General features: G+C 36.9%; 1 protein-coding gene across 2 annotated transcripts; it reads right to left on the bottom strand.

Moving 5' to 3' along the window:
- Nucleotides 1-598: 598 nt before the first annotated feature.
- Nucleotides 599-14,865, bottom strand: LOC135581506 (uncharacterized). Of its 2 annotated transcripts, none has more exons than XM_065107030.1 (17): nt 14,709-14,865; nt 14,096-14,224; nt 13,883-13,967; nt 13,090-13,192; nt 12,778-12,862; nt 11,118-11,194; nt 10,882-10,977; nt 6,614-6,812; nt 6,062-6,492; nt 4,513-4,594; nt 4,241-4,417; nt 4,121-4,174; nt 2,607-2,699; nt 2,449-2,514; nt 1,940-1,986; nt 1,128-1,820; nt 599-1,042 (listed from the first exon to the last, which is right to left on the bottom strand). In XM_065107030.1, the coding sequence occupies exons 2-17, from the start codon at nt 14,210-14,212 to the stop codon at nt 667-669; spliced, it is 2,781 nt and encodes a 926-aa protein (XP_064963102.1). In that variant the 5' UTR covers nt 14,213-14,224; nt 14,709-14,865; the 3' UTR covers nt 599-666. The 2 variants fall into 2 exon arrangements, with proteins under 2 accessions (XP_064963102.1, XP_064963101.1); XM_065107029.1 differs by having other exon boundaries at nt 10,871-10,977; nt 11,149-11,235.
- Nucleotides 14,866-15,792: the final 927 nt, after the last annotated feature.

The following is a 15,792-nucleotide window of genomic DNA, read 5'->3' on the forward strand; positions in this document are numbered from 1 at the left end:
AACAGACCGTCACTAGCACGTTATATACATTAAAAAAAACTTTAGAAAAGTGATTAGCATAAGAAAATTTCATTGAATACATTAAAACAATTTCGTCATCAACAGACCGTCACTAGTACATTATATACATTAAAAAAACGTTAGATCCAATATATGATAGCGATTGGCATAAGAAAATTTCATCACAATCTTGAATGCATTAAAACAATTTCGTCATCAACATACCATCGGTACATTATTTGCATTAAAAAAACGTTAGATCCAATATATGATAGCGATTGGCATAAGAAAATTTCGTCACACTCTTGAAGAAAAAGTACTTACTCTTTCGGTGCTTGCCGTCATCGTCCCTCCTTAGGACGAGTGCTCATCCGGAGTCTCCCAACCTTAGGAACATGAGTTTATCACAAGCCACCGATAGATAGGTTTATCAAATAAATGATTTAACAATAATCACAAGAAATGCCTCAACATAAACAAAAACCACTCGACGAGATGCAGTGTGACCGTCGAGAACCTCGACCTCAGCTGCTCATTCCTCGTAGAACACTATGTATACTCTCAGCAGCATGGAACTAATACAACAGCCCAAGACAAATACCAGAACGAGATTGAATTTATAAGTTACAACTAAATAAAGATTAAATGTGTTTCTGTAAATAATTTTTACACGGGGGATGGAGAGAGTAAGAATTCTAGCATGGATCTCTGCAGTAAAATTCCACAAAACGGGCACAGGGGTCGGCAAAAGTCGAGCTTCATCTCATCATCCGTGCCCGAAGGAGGCTCGGACATCATAAAAAAAGTTTGAGGCATTGTGTCCGTGGCTGACCTGTGGCAACATATGCAAAACCACATTGGCGCTGCAACGGAGCAGAGCCGCATGGAAACTGCACACCTCGATAACCTATGCCTTTCTTTTGAACCGCTGCAGTCGAGCTTGTGACCCTCGCACCAGGCAACATCCGCTGATTCAAATGGAACAGGGGTGGAGCAGAAGCTGCAACTCTCCTCTTTTACATATTCACAGATAGAACTGATCCTGGAAGGAGAAAGATAATGAGAATTGTACTGATGGTAACTAGGCTGTACAAGAGTGTTTTTACATATAGAAGGCATTCAGATACCTGCTTCCGAGACCCCTAAGTTCAGATCCAAGAACATTTAGCTGATTGTGCACCAGCCCAGCATTTAGGAGAACCCAGCACTCCATTTGTGCCACTCCAACGGGGAACCATTTTTTACCAACTTGAAACGCATCAGATGAATGAGAGGCATGATTAAGAACAGCCCTGAAAGTAAATGACACAGCCCTTTGTTGCAGTTCCAATTCGTTGTTGACAAGCAAGTTACTCCATGGAGCAAGCTTCCCTTCATTTTTTGGTTCACTTGATTTGAGCTGTTCTCCATTGTGCATGTCAGCTTTGGCATCACTTATCATTAATCTTCTACAGATAATGTTCAGAAGAAAAATTTTGCGAGAACTGATCTCTGAAAGCATGCTCACAACATGAAGCAAGATCTTATCAATGGAATCATCAGAAAGATGGCATGAAAACCAACCAGAGATCCATTTGAAGAGTAGATTTTCCACAAATGATGGACTGGACTTGTTAAATTCTAGTAATGCTGCAAGACTGTCCCATAGAACCAGTGGATTTTCTGCATCTTCAAAATACTGTAGGGACCATAAAATGTTGGATTCCCAACACGACAGGTCTCTCTCAGATAAAGCCAAAGTGGATTCACCAGTATTGTCTGGTGAAATTTCCAACGACTGCCCACCGGCCCAGAAAAACTCTATGACTGCTTTCTGGGTCCTGCATGTTACCAATAAGAAAATTTAGTCTAAAAACTTGTATAGTGATCTGCTTCCAAAAAATGCATCGGCTAAGCATACTATTAGCAATTGTTCATTCTTCTTATAAAGATATATTACCTTGCCTGATACATTTGGTGCAGAAGATTTACGTCAAAACTGCGAACCTGACATGGCACACTTCACGTTAAACATCTGCTTAAGTGCATATAAGGATGAAAATTATCGCATACAAAATAAAATAAGAAATAAAATGAGAAAGTATCGATAACTTGCAGGACGTCACATTTATTGTTAATATTGCAACAGGCCTGCATACACCATTAATTGGAGTACTACCTCGCTATAAACAGTACATGAGATATATCTACAAACACTAGAACTTACCTCAATGGTGTACCCAAAAAAAGCTCACATCAAACACAATAAAATGGAAACAGATAAATGGATTATCAAGCAGAAAATAAAGTTTACAAAACCAAGTATAATGGCTAATATGCTCCATACGCAACAGAGCTGCAACCTCACTCCAATATAGCTAATTAACAATATAACAGACTGAATAATACATAAGGATTCCAGAAAAGTCAAAAGTCCAAGTCAAAATTCTATGTAAACAACAAGCTTACCACAGCAATCATTAGTCCTCCAGGGGACAGTGCAAGACCAAAGCATTGATCAGATACTAGTGAAAGCTGCAAGAACAATATGTACTCCATTTTAGAAACAAAGGAGATCTGGCAGAAGAGGAAGAGAAGTACAAACTCATGGTCAGTTCCCTCCATACATTGGTAGAGTTTCTGAACCCGGGAAATTTTGAGGGGAAGGTGACTTTATGAAGATAGTCTCCATGCAACACCCAGCTCTGGACTGAATTATCCTGTTATCAGAAAACAAAAGTGACTTTTGAGATGTCCAATTGCTTCCTGAAAAAGCAACTTAGCTACAAAATAAAACTAAACTTATGAAAACTTTATCTACACAAGAATAGTGCGATGAAAAGAACAGTAAACCATCATTATTCCACAAGTACAACAGAGATCCACAAAATTAACTCTCTCTCATACAGACATTAGGGGAAAACTTATGACGACAGGGTATACACCAAAAAAAGAAAAATCAGAATGGCATGTTTAAATTTTAGATATAAAGGCATTGGTTTGCTTACAGCTGTGGTAGATATGTCTTTTACTTTTTCCAGAACTGTTTATCAAGTTTAAAAAACAAATGAACATGAAAAGAATATCAAAAGACAAATGCATGCATTTTTGACATATTAGTTACTCATAATTATTTAACCAAGATCTAGCTGCAGATATATCAATAAAACTGGTTTCCAGGATGTTTCAAGACTGAAGATTCCTAGACAATTGACAAACCTAAGTAAGATGAACTCAAATCAGCAACCAACTCAGTATCTTGCATGCGTAAGACAGTGATATGGCGCTGTACAAATCATGAGGAATTTTTAAGATGGTCACATTTCGGAGACTGAGGTAGAGATGTTCCTCGTGAAATGAAGATAAGGTTCCACTGCTACCGGACAAAATTGAAAGAAAATTCTGACTGAAAGTATTGAACATGGTCTGGTGATCTTTCCCTTGTGACATGCAAAAAGGCTCAACATGCAAGTGAGTCATAAAGAGGCTACCAACCAAATTGGTAATACAGTTGAGGTGGCAGGACAAATCATCAATTGGTATCAAACTATTTCCAGGAGTTTGATAAAATTAGTGATAGGAATTGATTAACTGAACACAATAGGTGAGTGCCATAACATCAGATTGCAGTAATTAATTGTAATGAGAGAATTAGGAGATATGCATTCATTTGGATAAGGGCGGGGACACTATCATAGGTTTTATGCTAGAAGGTCATCAGCCATGGTATCTAATATCTTATCTTTGATTAAGTGTAACTCCCATTGATCCTCTGGACCCAAACTTCATGAAATACAAGAGCTTGACGGTTGATGAATACATGTCCTGAGCGGCAGGAACTGATGAAAGATGCAACCACTGGCTAGACTGATTATACACTTTGCCTAAGAGGCACTAGCCCAATTCTACACCTGTTGGCCTGAAGAATCATCAGGTTGACTTGACTTCCTGCTCGTGGATTAGGAAAATTGAACAAAAAAGAATTTGGACAGAACTTTATTTTGCAGACCAAAAATATCAATAAATGAGAAGCACATGAAGCTTGCATCAGTACATTTTACAGTTTTTGAGCATATTTATTACATGAATTATGTATTATTTAAAAGCAGACTTGGAACAATTTAAGTGGTCCAAAACTGACCTGGCTGCAACTGTACAAGCAACGACCACCAAATGCCCAAGCTAGACCTGTCACCTGTTGATTTAAAGGACATGTCAAATTCTGTTAGAACCATCACAAGACAAAGTGAGATAAATATACCACTTGGTCATGTGCATCATAGACACCAGCACTGTGAATTTTTTTGCCAAACACATTACATATCCATGCTTCAAGCGATCCAGATCCTTTCCCAATTGCTAAGACAATATTTTCTTGAGAATGTCTTGGCACAACCAGTGAAATTGTTGATATTGGGGCAGGAATGGCAACTGTCAACTAATAAGAAAACAATGAATTAAAATGATAAATTGATTTCAATTAGATATTTATCCGCTGTGCGGAAAAATCAAAACTAGCTCAAAATGTTTTACCTCATTTATTAAGGAAAAGGAAATTTTATTAGCCTCTGAAGAACTGGCCAAGTCTTCAACATCAGCTGACCATATCTTCACACTGAGGAAACAATGGTCTATTGTGACTGTTGCTGAAGAGAACCATCAACCATGTAACATATAACAGAGTAGGGATGACATAGTTAAAAGGGAAAATAGTCTTAGACAAGCCTTTTCTTCACACTCTATGATCTTCTACTAGTAGAAAAGATAATAGTCTTACACAAGTAATTGCTTCAGTACTCTATGATGTTCTATCATAGTACCAACTTTTAAATCCAGAGACATTTTTAGTTAGAATGTCAAATTACTCCACAATAATGTAAGACTAAGCTCCAATAGAACGTCACAAATGATAAGAACTGCCAAGCCACACCTCTTTTCTTTAAGTACTATCAGAACCTGTTCATGAACACATAGCTGAAATGACATGTTCATAAAGATATTGCAGTAATACAAGTATCTTTTTCCAGAAACGTTAAGGTTTCATTCAATACTCTACCTAAACATAGGATGGTTTTAGATTTTACAACATACTATCTTTACTAACTCAGTAACTGTACTATACTGATCTGATTACTTACACTATACCAATAGACATATGATATCAATCTGCACCAACATACTTTACCATTTTGTGTTGGGAATGCAAAAGTGTTCAAACTGCTTCTGTCTTGATAATATTCGTAATAATGATTATTTAAACCAGCAGGTCACGAATTGCATCTTTCAAAGCTCAGGTATGATTTAATTCTCAGAGCAGAAAACTGATAGGAACCACAACATCAACCAAATCAACCGCAAAACAAAGAGTTTAGTACACAACAAGAAAGAACAGAAGAGCTGCCACCACAAAAACATGAATAGATTACATGTCTTAAATAAATTTGCAATCAGCTGAGAACTGCACATTTCCAAAAAAATGTAACAAAGAAGGAATGCAGGATTTTTCTAACTCATAATGAGATTGACAAAACCCTTGACAATTCATACAGATAGTTCCAGCTGCCCTAGGTATACATCACCAGCGGATAAAGGAGCAAGCTGACATGCATAGACAAACTTGAGTGAATCTCAACAGTCTCACTTCTATGTATCAAGACATGGCAACAAAGTTCATTAAATAATAGGAAATGCTGAACAAATAACATGTATGACCTACAATAGTCAATTTAATGATCTGACCATATTAAATTGGACAAAAGAAAAAGAAAGCACATCCCCTTGTCATCAGGTTAGTTTCTGTTTCTGACATGAATACCACTTTAAAAGTCAGAAATACAAGTCTGGAATTAGCTTAACTGATCCAATGATGTATGTTAGGGAACATAAATTGCAATTCACAAACAAAACATCTCAATTTTATCAAAGACTTCCAGTTTAATCAGATTATACACCCTTCAATCACAAATCATACAAGACGATTAAAAAAATATGCATCAAAGACAGAACGAGCAATCCAACTGGCAATAGAATTAGAAACAAGAAAGAGACCATTGACCATATATGACCAGTATAGTAAAACCACCTTCCATCCGAACTTCCAGTGGCCAAGATCAACTGGGACATTCTCAGGCGTGCTGCAAGCATTTCCCAACTAATTGTAGTGATCCATGCGTTATGAGCCTGGATAAGTCCAACGAGCATTGGATCAACAGAAACTCTGCCATGCTCAATAGTGTAGCATTCCGGTTCACAGAGTTTCCAGAGAGAGATTTTACCAGACTTCCCCCCAACAGCAAGAATAGAGTATCTGTTGGAAAAGCCAGGCTGGATTCGAGATGACTGCAATACTGGTGACCAAGCTACAACGAGGCCTGATAACAAAGCACTACGAGAAGCATACTGCTCTGGGGTGATCATAGGGACATAATTTTGCCTTCCTTCTGGAAGCAGGCCTTCAGGTATTGGAGAACTCTGTTTGCTCACCATGGCATTATTGGAGCTGACCTCAATAACCTGAAACTAAATGTTATTACAAACAAACTTCATAGCAGGTAATAGGATTTCTGGCAGTATATAACAAGGCCTACTTAGTCCCTATACGCATCAATTACAAAATTATGTAATGGTTAAACACCTCCTCAGAAGAAACTTGATTGATGATGGAGCAAGGCCTAATGATAGATTCTGTACTAGCGGCAACAGTTTTATCAGTAACTGATAATGCTGTAAGGTCATCGCCACTATCATGCCATCCATCTTCATGAGAGTCCTCTCCATTTGCGCCATCGTTCAGTGCCTCTCCTAGTGATTTGTGGTGATTGATTCCCTTGCTTCTGCAAAGCATTAAAGTTCTAACATTGACAATCAAATTCCTATAAATGGCCTAACAGAAAATATGAAATAACTAGATATTAAGGAATCAACATATGAAGAATAAATTCCATGGGTTAGAAGGTTAAGAACTGTGGCAAAAGAAAATAAAGTTTTAAAATAGACTGTCAGGTGGTGTACATAATAAAAGGCTAAGTAATTGAGAACTAAAGGTTTAGATGATGTCAAGACAAAAAGAATTCACAAAAACACAGTGTAAAACAAAAAAAAACAATTTCTCTACTCCAAACAAGGTTCAGGTTCTAAATATTTGTTTAACACCAATTCGGATGACCAAATATACCAACCTACACCACTGGTACATTCATGAAATATGATAAAAAATGAAATACCTACTGGTACCAACCTATATAGTCCAACATCAGTCCTTGGTGGAACCTGCATATGCTCGAGTTGAATAGTTGCCGAATGTAATGGTTCATTTCAAGGTTTGCAATTTCGAATTGTCATACTGCCCGTACCGGGCAGTACGTACCGGTCCCCTTGATATAATGGCCTAACTGCGGCGAGGCTAAGGGAGAAGCGTCGAAGTAGGAAGAAGAAGGAGAGGGTGTTCGAAGAAGAGGGAGAATCGGGAGAACATCGGCGTGAACTTGTTTTCATGCCCGTTCTCGATCCCGATCCGACGCCACCCTCCCTCGACGATCCCGATCCAGGAGGTAACAACGAGGAGAGTCGTAAAGAGGAGGATCTGGAGGCGCAGGGATCAAGGGAGGCAGCGGCTAGAGCAGCAGAAGAGGCAGTCTCCTTCATCGCCTCGTCTCCGACTCTGTGGCTTTTTTCTTCGTCACGTTCTTTGTTGAAGGCCGAAGACGTCTGCGGCCTTCGACGTCTTCGCCGAATGCCGCAAATGAGGCGACGAGAAGAGAGGCAACGTCGTCGAGGCTGCATACGCCTTTTTTTAAATATTTTTATATATTGATTTTTATATTTTTTATATAAAAATATATATTATATATGTTTATATATTAATTTTATTTATTTATTTATTTAGGCATATCGCTTGGTACAATGTACCATATCGTACCGAGCAAAGCTCGATACACCGGTACGGTACGAAATTTCAAACCTTGATTCATTTTTTATTAGTAGCAGTTGCACAAATCTCTGATTTTATAGGTTTTAACGTGTGGCATCAAAGGTTAGCATTACATTGCACCTACATCAACTACTGGTATTCGAAACCTTGCCCTATGAATAAGCACAAATACAACAAATCATAAGACTGAGCAAAATGACAGCTCAAAAATGAGGATGCTGAGATGATTCCATCTATTAGATATTTAGATGAAGAATATGTAGCCAAAAATTGTTGCATGCAACAAGAACATCTTGTCTCATAAAAACCAGGTTATAACAATTAGTCATCAACCTAAGTACCTTACATAATTCTTCTATCATTGCTAATGCTAATGACATTCTTCAATTACAGTAAACCACTTGGTAAGGGCAGACTGTGAAATCAAAAAAGACAGATTACAGGAATATAAACACGAGCACAGTTCCGGAAGCAAGCCACAGTAAAGAAAGTCAGAAAAACGTTAACCTACTGACCATTCCATACTCTATAGCTATCATCTTTTGTCACTTCAACATAGAATTAGCAGCATTTTAAAGTCAAGCTGTTACACTTTTCTCAGAAAGGAACTCTGATGTTATATTCGAGTTGATGCCATTCACATCCTTATGCACCAGCACCATTCTAGAGATTTATGGTGCAGCACCCTTCTATTTTGTTATAATTGTCCTCTCAATCATGTTATCCATTGTTACGAGTAATCTCACCCACAGGTATTAACTGCATTGAACACACCCAGGACTAATGGCATCCTGCATTCTACTTCAGTAACATAACTTAAACACCTACATGTAACATGTGAACCTTATTAGTTACAAGCCTACTTTAATTTCATGTGATGAAATTCTGTGTCCTCATACCATTAGCATAAGGTAATACAAAGTACACACCTGTATGTTTTTTTCATGTATTTGCTACAACGAAAACTACATCCAAATCCAATTCTCATCTGTTTTATGAAAGTTGAGATACTACCCAACAATGTCAAAATGTCAAGTCCCAACTGAAAAAGGTATTTAACCCATGCATAAAAGTATCAGACCATAAGTTGATTTTTCAGCTGCCGAAGGTAAAACAAGCATGACTGTATCTTCCTTTCATATTTCTGTTACAATGGAGACTACATCCATGTTCAATTCCTCACATATGTTTCCACACTATCAAACAATATTAAACTGTAATGTCCCAACTAAAATAGGTACAAGTCCATGGTCTCGAGATATGATGAAGTCTTGAGTTAGTCATTAGCAGCCTAACACAATCCTCCCTTGTTTCGGCATTAGTTAGTTGTTAGCTGTTTAACACAGCCCTCCTTTCCAGGCTCAAGACTGCAATGAAAAACATTTGACAATAAGCATGCACAAACATAGTTGTCCTTGTACATATTGGCAAGTTGGAAACTTCTCATAAAACTTTTAGTTTCTAAACACCAACTAATATGATGTCAGTAATAATGGACCTCTTTGACTGGAAGGCCCTTTATAAGCCACTCGGGTTTCTGTATCTGTTCCAACTGACTTCTGTCCCTTTCATCAGCTATAGCACATGACAAGCATAAACAAGGTTCAATATAAAATACTCTTTAACTCTTAAGGGCAGCTAAACAGCTTCTCATTGATTTCTTTGTTTTGCAATTCATTATTTACATTGTTTCCACCATTATGTGCATTGATATTTGATATTTCTATGCATAAGGACTTGATTCTGTAGCCAGCACTTTGCATTCCTCAATTAATTATTCGATACCTTACGCACCATTTAGGCAAAAATGCTTTCTCTATATTGTTTCCTAGTTAGCCTTGTACATATTTTGCACTCAAAATGGAAAATCTGTCACAGTGACTGTGCTCTACTCAATTATAACAAGACAAGAAAAGAATCCACATAACACCATACACTAAAAAGATCAAACAGGGATAGCTTCTCCAAACTGTTTCATGTGTACTGTATTCTACAAGGAACATGAGCAAAACATGAATATTCTCCAAGAATAGACTACAAGATTTCTTTGATTAACTCATCACTATGGATGGCGTTTCAAACTAGTCTCATAAACAAGAATGGACCATCAACTGAAACAATAGCAACAAAAACTTTTGCCGTGTACTACACTTCTATGGTACAACTCAATCATTCCTACTACACTTTACAAATTTACAATAGCCGAGGATCGTATGCAAGTTGAATCACTAGGTAAAAGGTAAAAACAGAAGAACCTAACAAGAAAAGAATTCATAATAATTATGTAATACCCTAGTTTTTAACTAGGGATATTTCTATAAATAAAGTTAAACAAGAGGGTATATTTAGGGTTAGGGTTAGCAACCTCCTCTTTATATAAATCCACCTCTCCTCTCAAATCTTTGTGGAGAGCTAGATTGGCTATAGAAAGGAGGTGATGACGATGGAAGGGCATAGCCTTCAAGGGAAATTAGTAGGAATCATTAGATCCATATCATCCTCTACTTTTCCCTCCAGAAGCAATGGAGGGAAAAGTAGAAGATAAAGGAGAACAAAGGATCCCTACTAATTTCCTTCAATGACAATGCTTTTATCGTCATCCCCTCTTTTCTAAGCCGATCTAGCTCTCCAAAATAATTCGAGAGGAGAGTATGGATGTATATATATAGAGGAGACGATAAACCCTAACCCTAAATAATCCCTTTAATTAAATATTAACTCTATTTACATAATACCCTTAACTAAAAAATTAGGGTATTACCGATTAAGCAGATGTAGAACACAAGTATCCAAATATATTCAAAAAGGAAAAACATAACTGGGTAACATATCAGGTTATAACCAACCAAACCATGAGTGGACATAAATTAAAAAAAGAAAAAGAAAAAGAGGTAAAGGAGAGACTAGCAAGATACAAGAAACCACTAAGCAAAGAATTTATGTTTTATGTAAAATGTTTACCTTCTGCTTACCCCATTTCTTTTGAATGTAGGTTCTTTGCTAGAACTACAATCTTGGGACTCGATGACACGTTTTTTGCTTGATTTGGAGCTTGCGCTAGTTTCTTTCTGATTTAGGTATAAATGCATAATAGTAAGTAATTGCAACAAGAATCACAAAAAATGCAACTTTCCAAAACAGCGCAAGAAAAAAACCAGTAGCAACAAAGGATGTTCTTGATTTAATATCATAGGCAAAAGCACATTACATGTTAGGCAAGACAGCTGTGAGGAACTCACTTGAGCAAACGATGTTGAAAGCAAACTCTGTTCCCCAAAATTTGTTCTTTCAAAATAATTAAACAGCAAGTCAGATATATCAACAACCTACAAAAAATTACAGCACAATGAAGCACATGTTGCAAAAACTTCAAAAATATATCTCTAGCATCGGGCGGCATACTTAGAGTAATCGAGGCTAAGAAACAGATAATAACTTGGGGAATACAACTTATAACAAGAGTTGCATGAGAACATGAATAAAGTCCTCCTTCCCCACAGATAGCAACAACATCCTATTACAGGATTCCGCAGCAACCCTATGGTGAGAAACACCAACGTTGCCAAACCCAAAGAGTTGGCACATAATGCCTTTTTTCACATACATACCAAAATTGTTGTTTAGCAGTTAGGAGTCAGAAAAGTCTTCAAAAGAAAGAATTTAAAAATAACTAACATGTTTTGGTTAGAAAATTCACAAGATCATAGCCTCGTGGCAAGAGCCAAACTCACATAAGAACATAAATTAATGAAATAAATCAAAAAGAAGAAGAATTAATCTATTACGATGAATTTATAAGAAATCATTTAAAATTAAAAATAAAACCATGAAATTTCATTATAAGATTATGCAGCAGAAGGGTAGTCTATTTACATCGTTAGGATTATAAGATCAACTTCTCCAAGTGAAAAAAAAATTAACAAAAGCTTTCATCAAAATAAAGATTTAAAATTTTATCTAATTGACTCCATCAAAGCCCTTAGTGAAGTTAAAATCATATGACAGCAAAGTCTTTCTCCTTTGGGTTCTCAACTACATAAGGCCAATCTTTGTAAAGCAATTTTTTCAAGAATCTCCAAATGGTATGGTTTTGCCACAGTGTTCTGCCAGAGCCATTTTGATGACCCTAAATCTCTCAAATTTGAGAACTATTACATCGCATCTATAATTGATCCCAATTTCATTAAATAACAGGCATATTGTTCGATAATGACACTCCACAACCTAAGGTATCAGGGCTAAACTTTAAGTTATTATCTATTGTTTTCATTTATTTGTAAAATTGACTGGCACATTAACTAAATTGATCAACTGTTTTGCAAAGGCCTGAGTTGAGGACATAAAAGGGCCAATTCATTAAATTTTATAAGGCCAAACAACCTTTCAGTTAACGATTACTTTCTCCTCCTGATGCATGCATATTCATTTAATAACCTTGCTTTTTTACAAAAAAAGTAATCCAACAACATTTTCTCGAAAGTATCTACCAGAGAAAACTACAGATACCTCCGACTCATCTACTAACACCAAGTGCATTTTTAATGTCACCTATATTTAAACGTTCAATGAAACAGATGTCAAGTTTTTACAACTATTTCCCATATCCCAAGGATCCCCTCAAAACGCTGGTCTCTCTTTATCTTCTCTGCCAAAGGGAGTGCCGAAAGAAACCAAGATAGTGCTCACAAAGGACGATCTAGTCTGTAAATGATTTGTCAATGAAAGAACCACATCACAAAACTAATGGCATGACATTGTAACAGATAGAAAAATTCAGTGTTTTAAATAGATGTCAAATCAAAAAATTTGAGGAAACACTCTGTTTACAGTTTCTAATTCATGTGTAGCAATTTCCTATAGTTGCTTACCTCAACCCATTCAGCTCGAAATTCACAAAACGGTGCTCGATACAGCTTTATACGACCTTCACTAGTGCAAACAGCCAACAAACATCTGCAAATGATTCACGGAGAACAAACAATGTCTTCAAAAACACCCAAAAATAATAAACAACTATGCTTGGACGATAAGCACTAGATGTTAGCCATGAGCAATAACTTTGTGCCACCATATAATAAATTTAGAGAAACAAGTTTGCATATTGGAGGCATTGATTAGTGCAGTTGGATTGATGGAAATCTGTGCAACATCATGGATATGAGTTTAGCAAAACACCCTACCCTGAATTAGAAGCAAACCCTGGTTGGGACCATGAAATGGATCGAGCACATGGACGAGTGTCACGTGACAAGCAAGTAGGCATCAGACATGGAGTCAAAAGATCTGCAAATATTTCCATAGGCTCATAAATCAGGAAGCAAATCACATAAAAAAGAGTTGCCTAAACATGAGCATAATCCAGGAAGCAACTGAATACAGATCTTAAAGCTTACATCAAGGACTACAGGACAGCTTACTAGAAAATTATGTCTTTGCTGGACCTGCCTAGCCAAAGCTATAAAGTTTCCATATTGCAAAGACAGACCATCTAGAGGCACTTCTAAAAATAATATCCAACAAAAATACAGGCATTAAGTTGGACAAAGAATTCCAATACTATAAAAGAATTCCTGAACAATAGTATCATACATACTTGATTAGTTATTTGAACCAGGTAACCAAATTTTTTCCTTCCTTCCAACTTAATTGGATGGATGAAGGCCAACATAAGACAAATTACTCATTTTAGTACTTCTAATCCTACTATAAGTTATATTAGGAATCAACTCTGTAGTTGGTTAAGGCATCAATGTTAGTAATTGAATATCTTATAAGCTGATTGTCACCTTAGAAAATTAAGGAATTAAAAAGAGCTCCATAGATACTATTTGATGAACACAAACTGCAAGGGTAGCACATCAAAACCATTTCTATATTTTATATCATTAGCGTGTGGGCATGCAAATTGGTAGCTATAATATTCTGAAGATGATCACATGGATTAAAGAGAAGAAATAATTAAAGAAAACTTACCTTCTCTTCTTACGAAGCCTATTGGAAATGGCTTGTTGGGTGAAAGAGTAATCAATCCTCTAGGACCATCAAGCAAAGCAGGATTCTGAGGAAATAAAATGAAGAAACGAATTGATGAATGTGATAAACTATAACCATCTCCCTACCATCCACCAAAAAGAAAAAGGTAGGCCCATCATTATAATTAACAAAGAAAAGACACATGACACCTACAACTATAGTGACGATATGTCCCGACGCAACAGCCACCAAGTTTTCATTTGACCATGCAATGGAGTTTGGATATGACGGAGAAGCAACCAGGGGAACAGCCTGCCAGTGTGAAGCCATAGCACGTGACACCTGTAAACAGGAATACAAAATCACATAAAAAAGGAGCAAAGGATCCAAAAAAAGAGGATAAATAGCTTCATATGTGCATCTGCAAAGCAAATAATTAAAGATAGCTGACTTCTACAAGCACTTTTCCTTCTCAACAAGTCTATACCATGGGCAAATTCATAATCTGGTTCTACCGTTCTCGACGACCTTATACCATTAGCAAACTTGAACACAGTACCGTGCTTCTGGGAGGCTGGGGATATATTAATTAGGATCTTATATCGATCAGTGTCCTCTAGGGAAAAGTTTAGTACATTGAAATATCAACTTGCTTGTGAAGCAGTTAAAGCCGATGAGAGAAGAGGAGGATCGCGACGGAGGTTCCAGATCCACGGCCAATAGAGGAGAGGATGGAGGGGAGCGAGGGGACGCCGAAAAGGGCGGAGCACTATGGCAGCGGCTCTAGGCCACGGTTGAGAGAGAGAGAGAGAGAGAGACGTCTAACCTCTTGACGGCAACCGGTCAGGCGACTTCTGGTGCTCCGAAGGAGGCAGCGGTCTTTCGCCGGTCGGTTATCGGAGAGAAACAACCGCCGGTAAACGATTGGCCATAGGACAAAGGAAGGCGGTGGAGCTCTTCGCGTAGGCACGAGGGAATAGGCGTGGAGCGAGTTCGTTTAGGGTTTTTCAAACAACGACACGGCCAACTCGGTTCGACTCGTACGAGTTAACCGAATTACCGAGTCAACTACTCAGTCAGGTCAGATAACCCGAGTCAACTCGATCGGATGAATCTGGACCGTCAGATCATGAAGACAATAAATTACCGTGGTTGGACGTCCCGTTGACTTGGCACTAAAAATATTAGAGGTCGGTAATACCCAAATAATTCAAAAAGAAGAAGATATAATAAATAAAAATATATCAAATACACTAAATTAATTTCTTATTCGCTACCATCATGTAATTCGATGGCACGTATAAAGATCAATCATATGCTAACCTAATTTTATTAGCCGAAACGTCTTCAAATTATTTTCTATATAAGTAACATGTGGTTGCAATATATGATAGATTAAGAATCCATACCTATCTCGCTCGGCGATCTTACTGCTATATCCTTGAATGATTGATGTAAGACGATCGCATGAGAATTTATAGGAGTTGAATGACTCTAAAAATCTATTTCTATCGAAATTAGGATTCAATTAGGAGTATAACACAAATAAACTAGAATTATTTTCATATTACTATTTTTTTTAATAATATTTTATTTTCATCAATATTTATTATGATAAAATATTATTGACGACTTAATCAGTCCAATATGATTCTATACCTATGCTTATAGGATTGTTCAAGTTACTTTCGATATGAAAATATCGAATTCTCAATGTGTCATCTATATAAAGATCATGGTCGGAAGAGATTTCATGACTCATTTTTTCGATGTCCAAGTTAATTTCCTGAGATATGTCCATATAAACGCAACAGTACAAAAAAGATCATTTGCGACTATGTTAAAAATAAACTTTTATATCTAATTATAAAAAAATTATTTTATAAAGAAATAACCCTCGTATTGATCTT

This window comes from Musa acuminata, chromosome BXJ2-4 (assembly GCF_036884655.1).
Source record: "Musa acuminata AAA Group cultivar baxijiao chromosome BXJ2-4, Cavendish_Baxijiao_AAA, whole genome shotgun sequence".
Classification (NCBI taxonomy): domain Eukaryota; kingdom Viridiplantae; phylum Streptophyta; class Magnoliopsida; order Zingiberales; family Musaceae; genus Musa; species Musa acuminata.

Coding starts and splice junctions, on each gene's coding strand:
- LOC135581506 (XM_065107029.1), bottom strand. CDS start 14,212: ATGGCTTCACACTGGCAGGCTGTTCCCCTGGTTGCTTCTCCGTCATAT. Junction 13,968..14,095: donor GACATATCGTCACTATAGTT/GTAGGTGTCATG, acceptor TTATTTCCTCAG/AATCCTGCTTTGCTTGATGG. Junction 6,813..10,870: donor AGAAATGGGGTAAGCAGAAG/GTAAACATTTTA, acceptor AATGCTTTGCAG/AAGCAAGGGAATCAATCACC.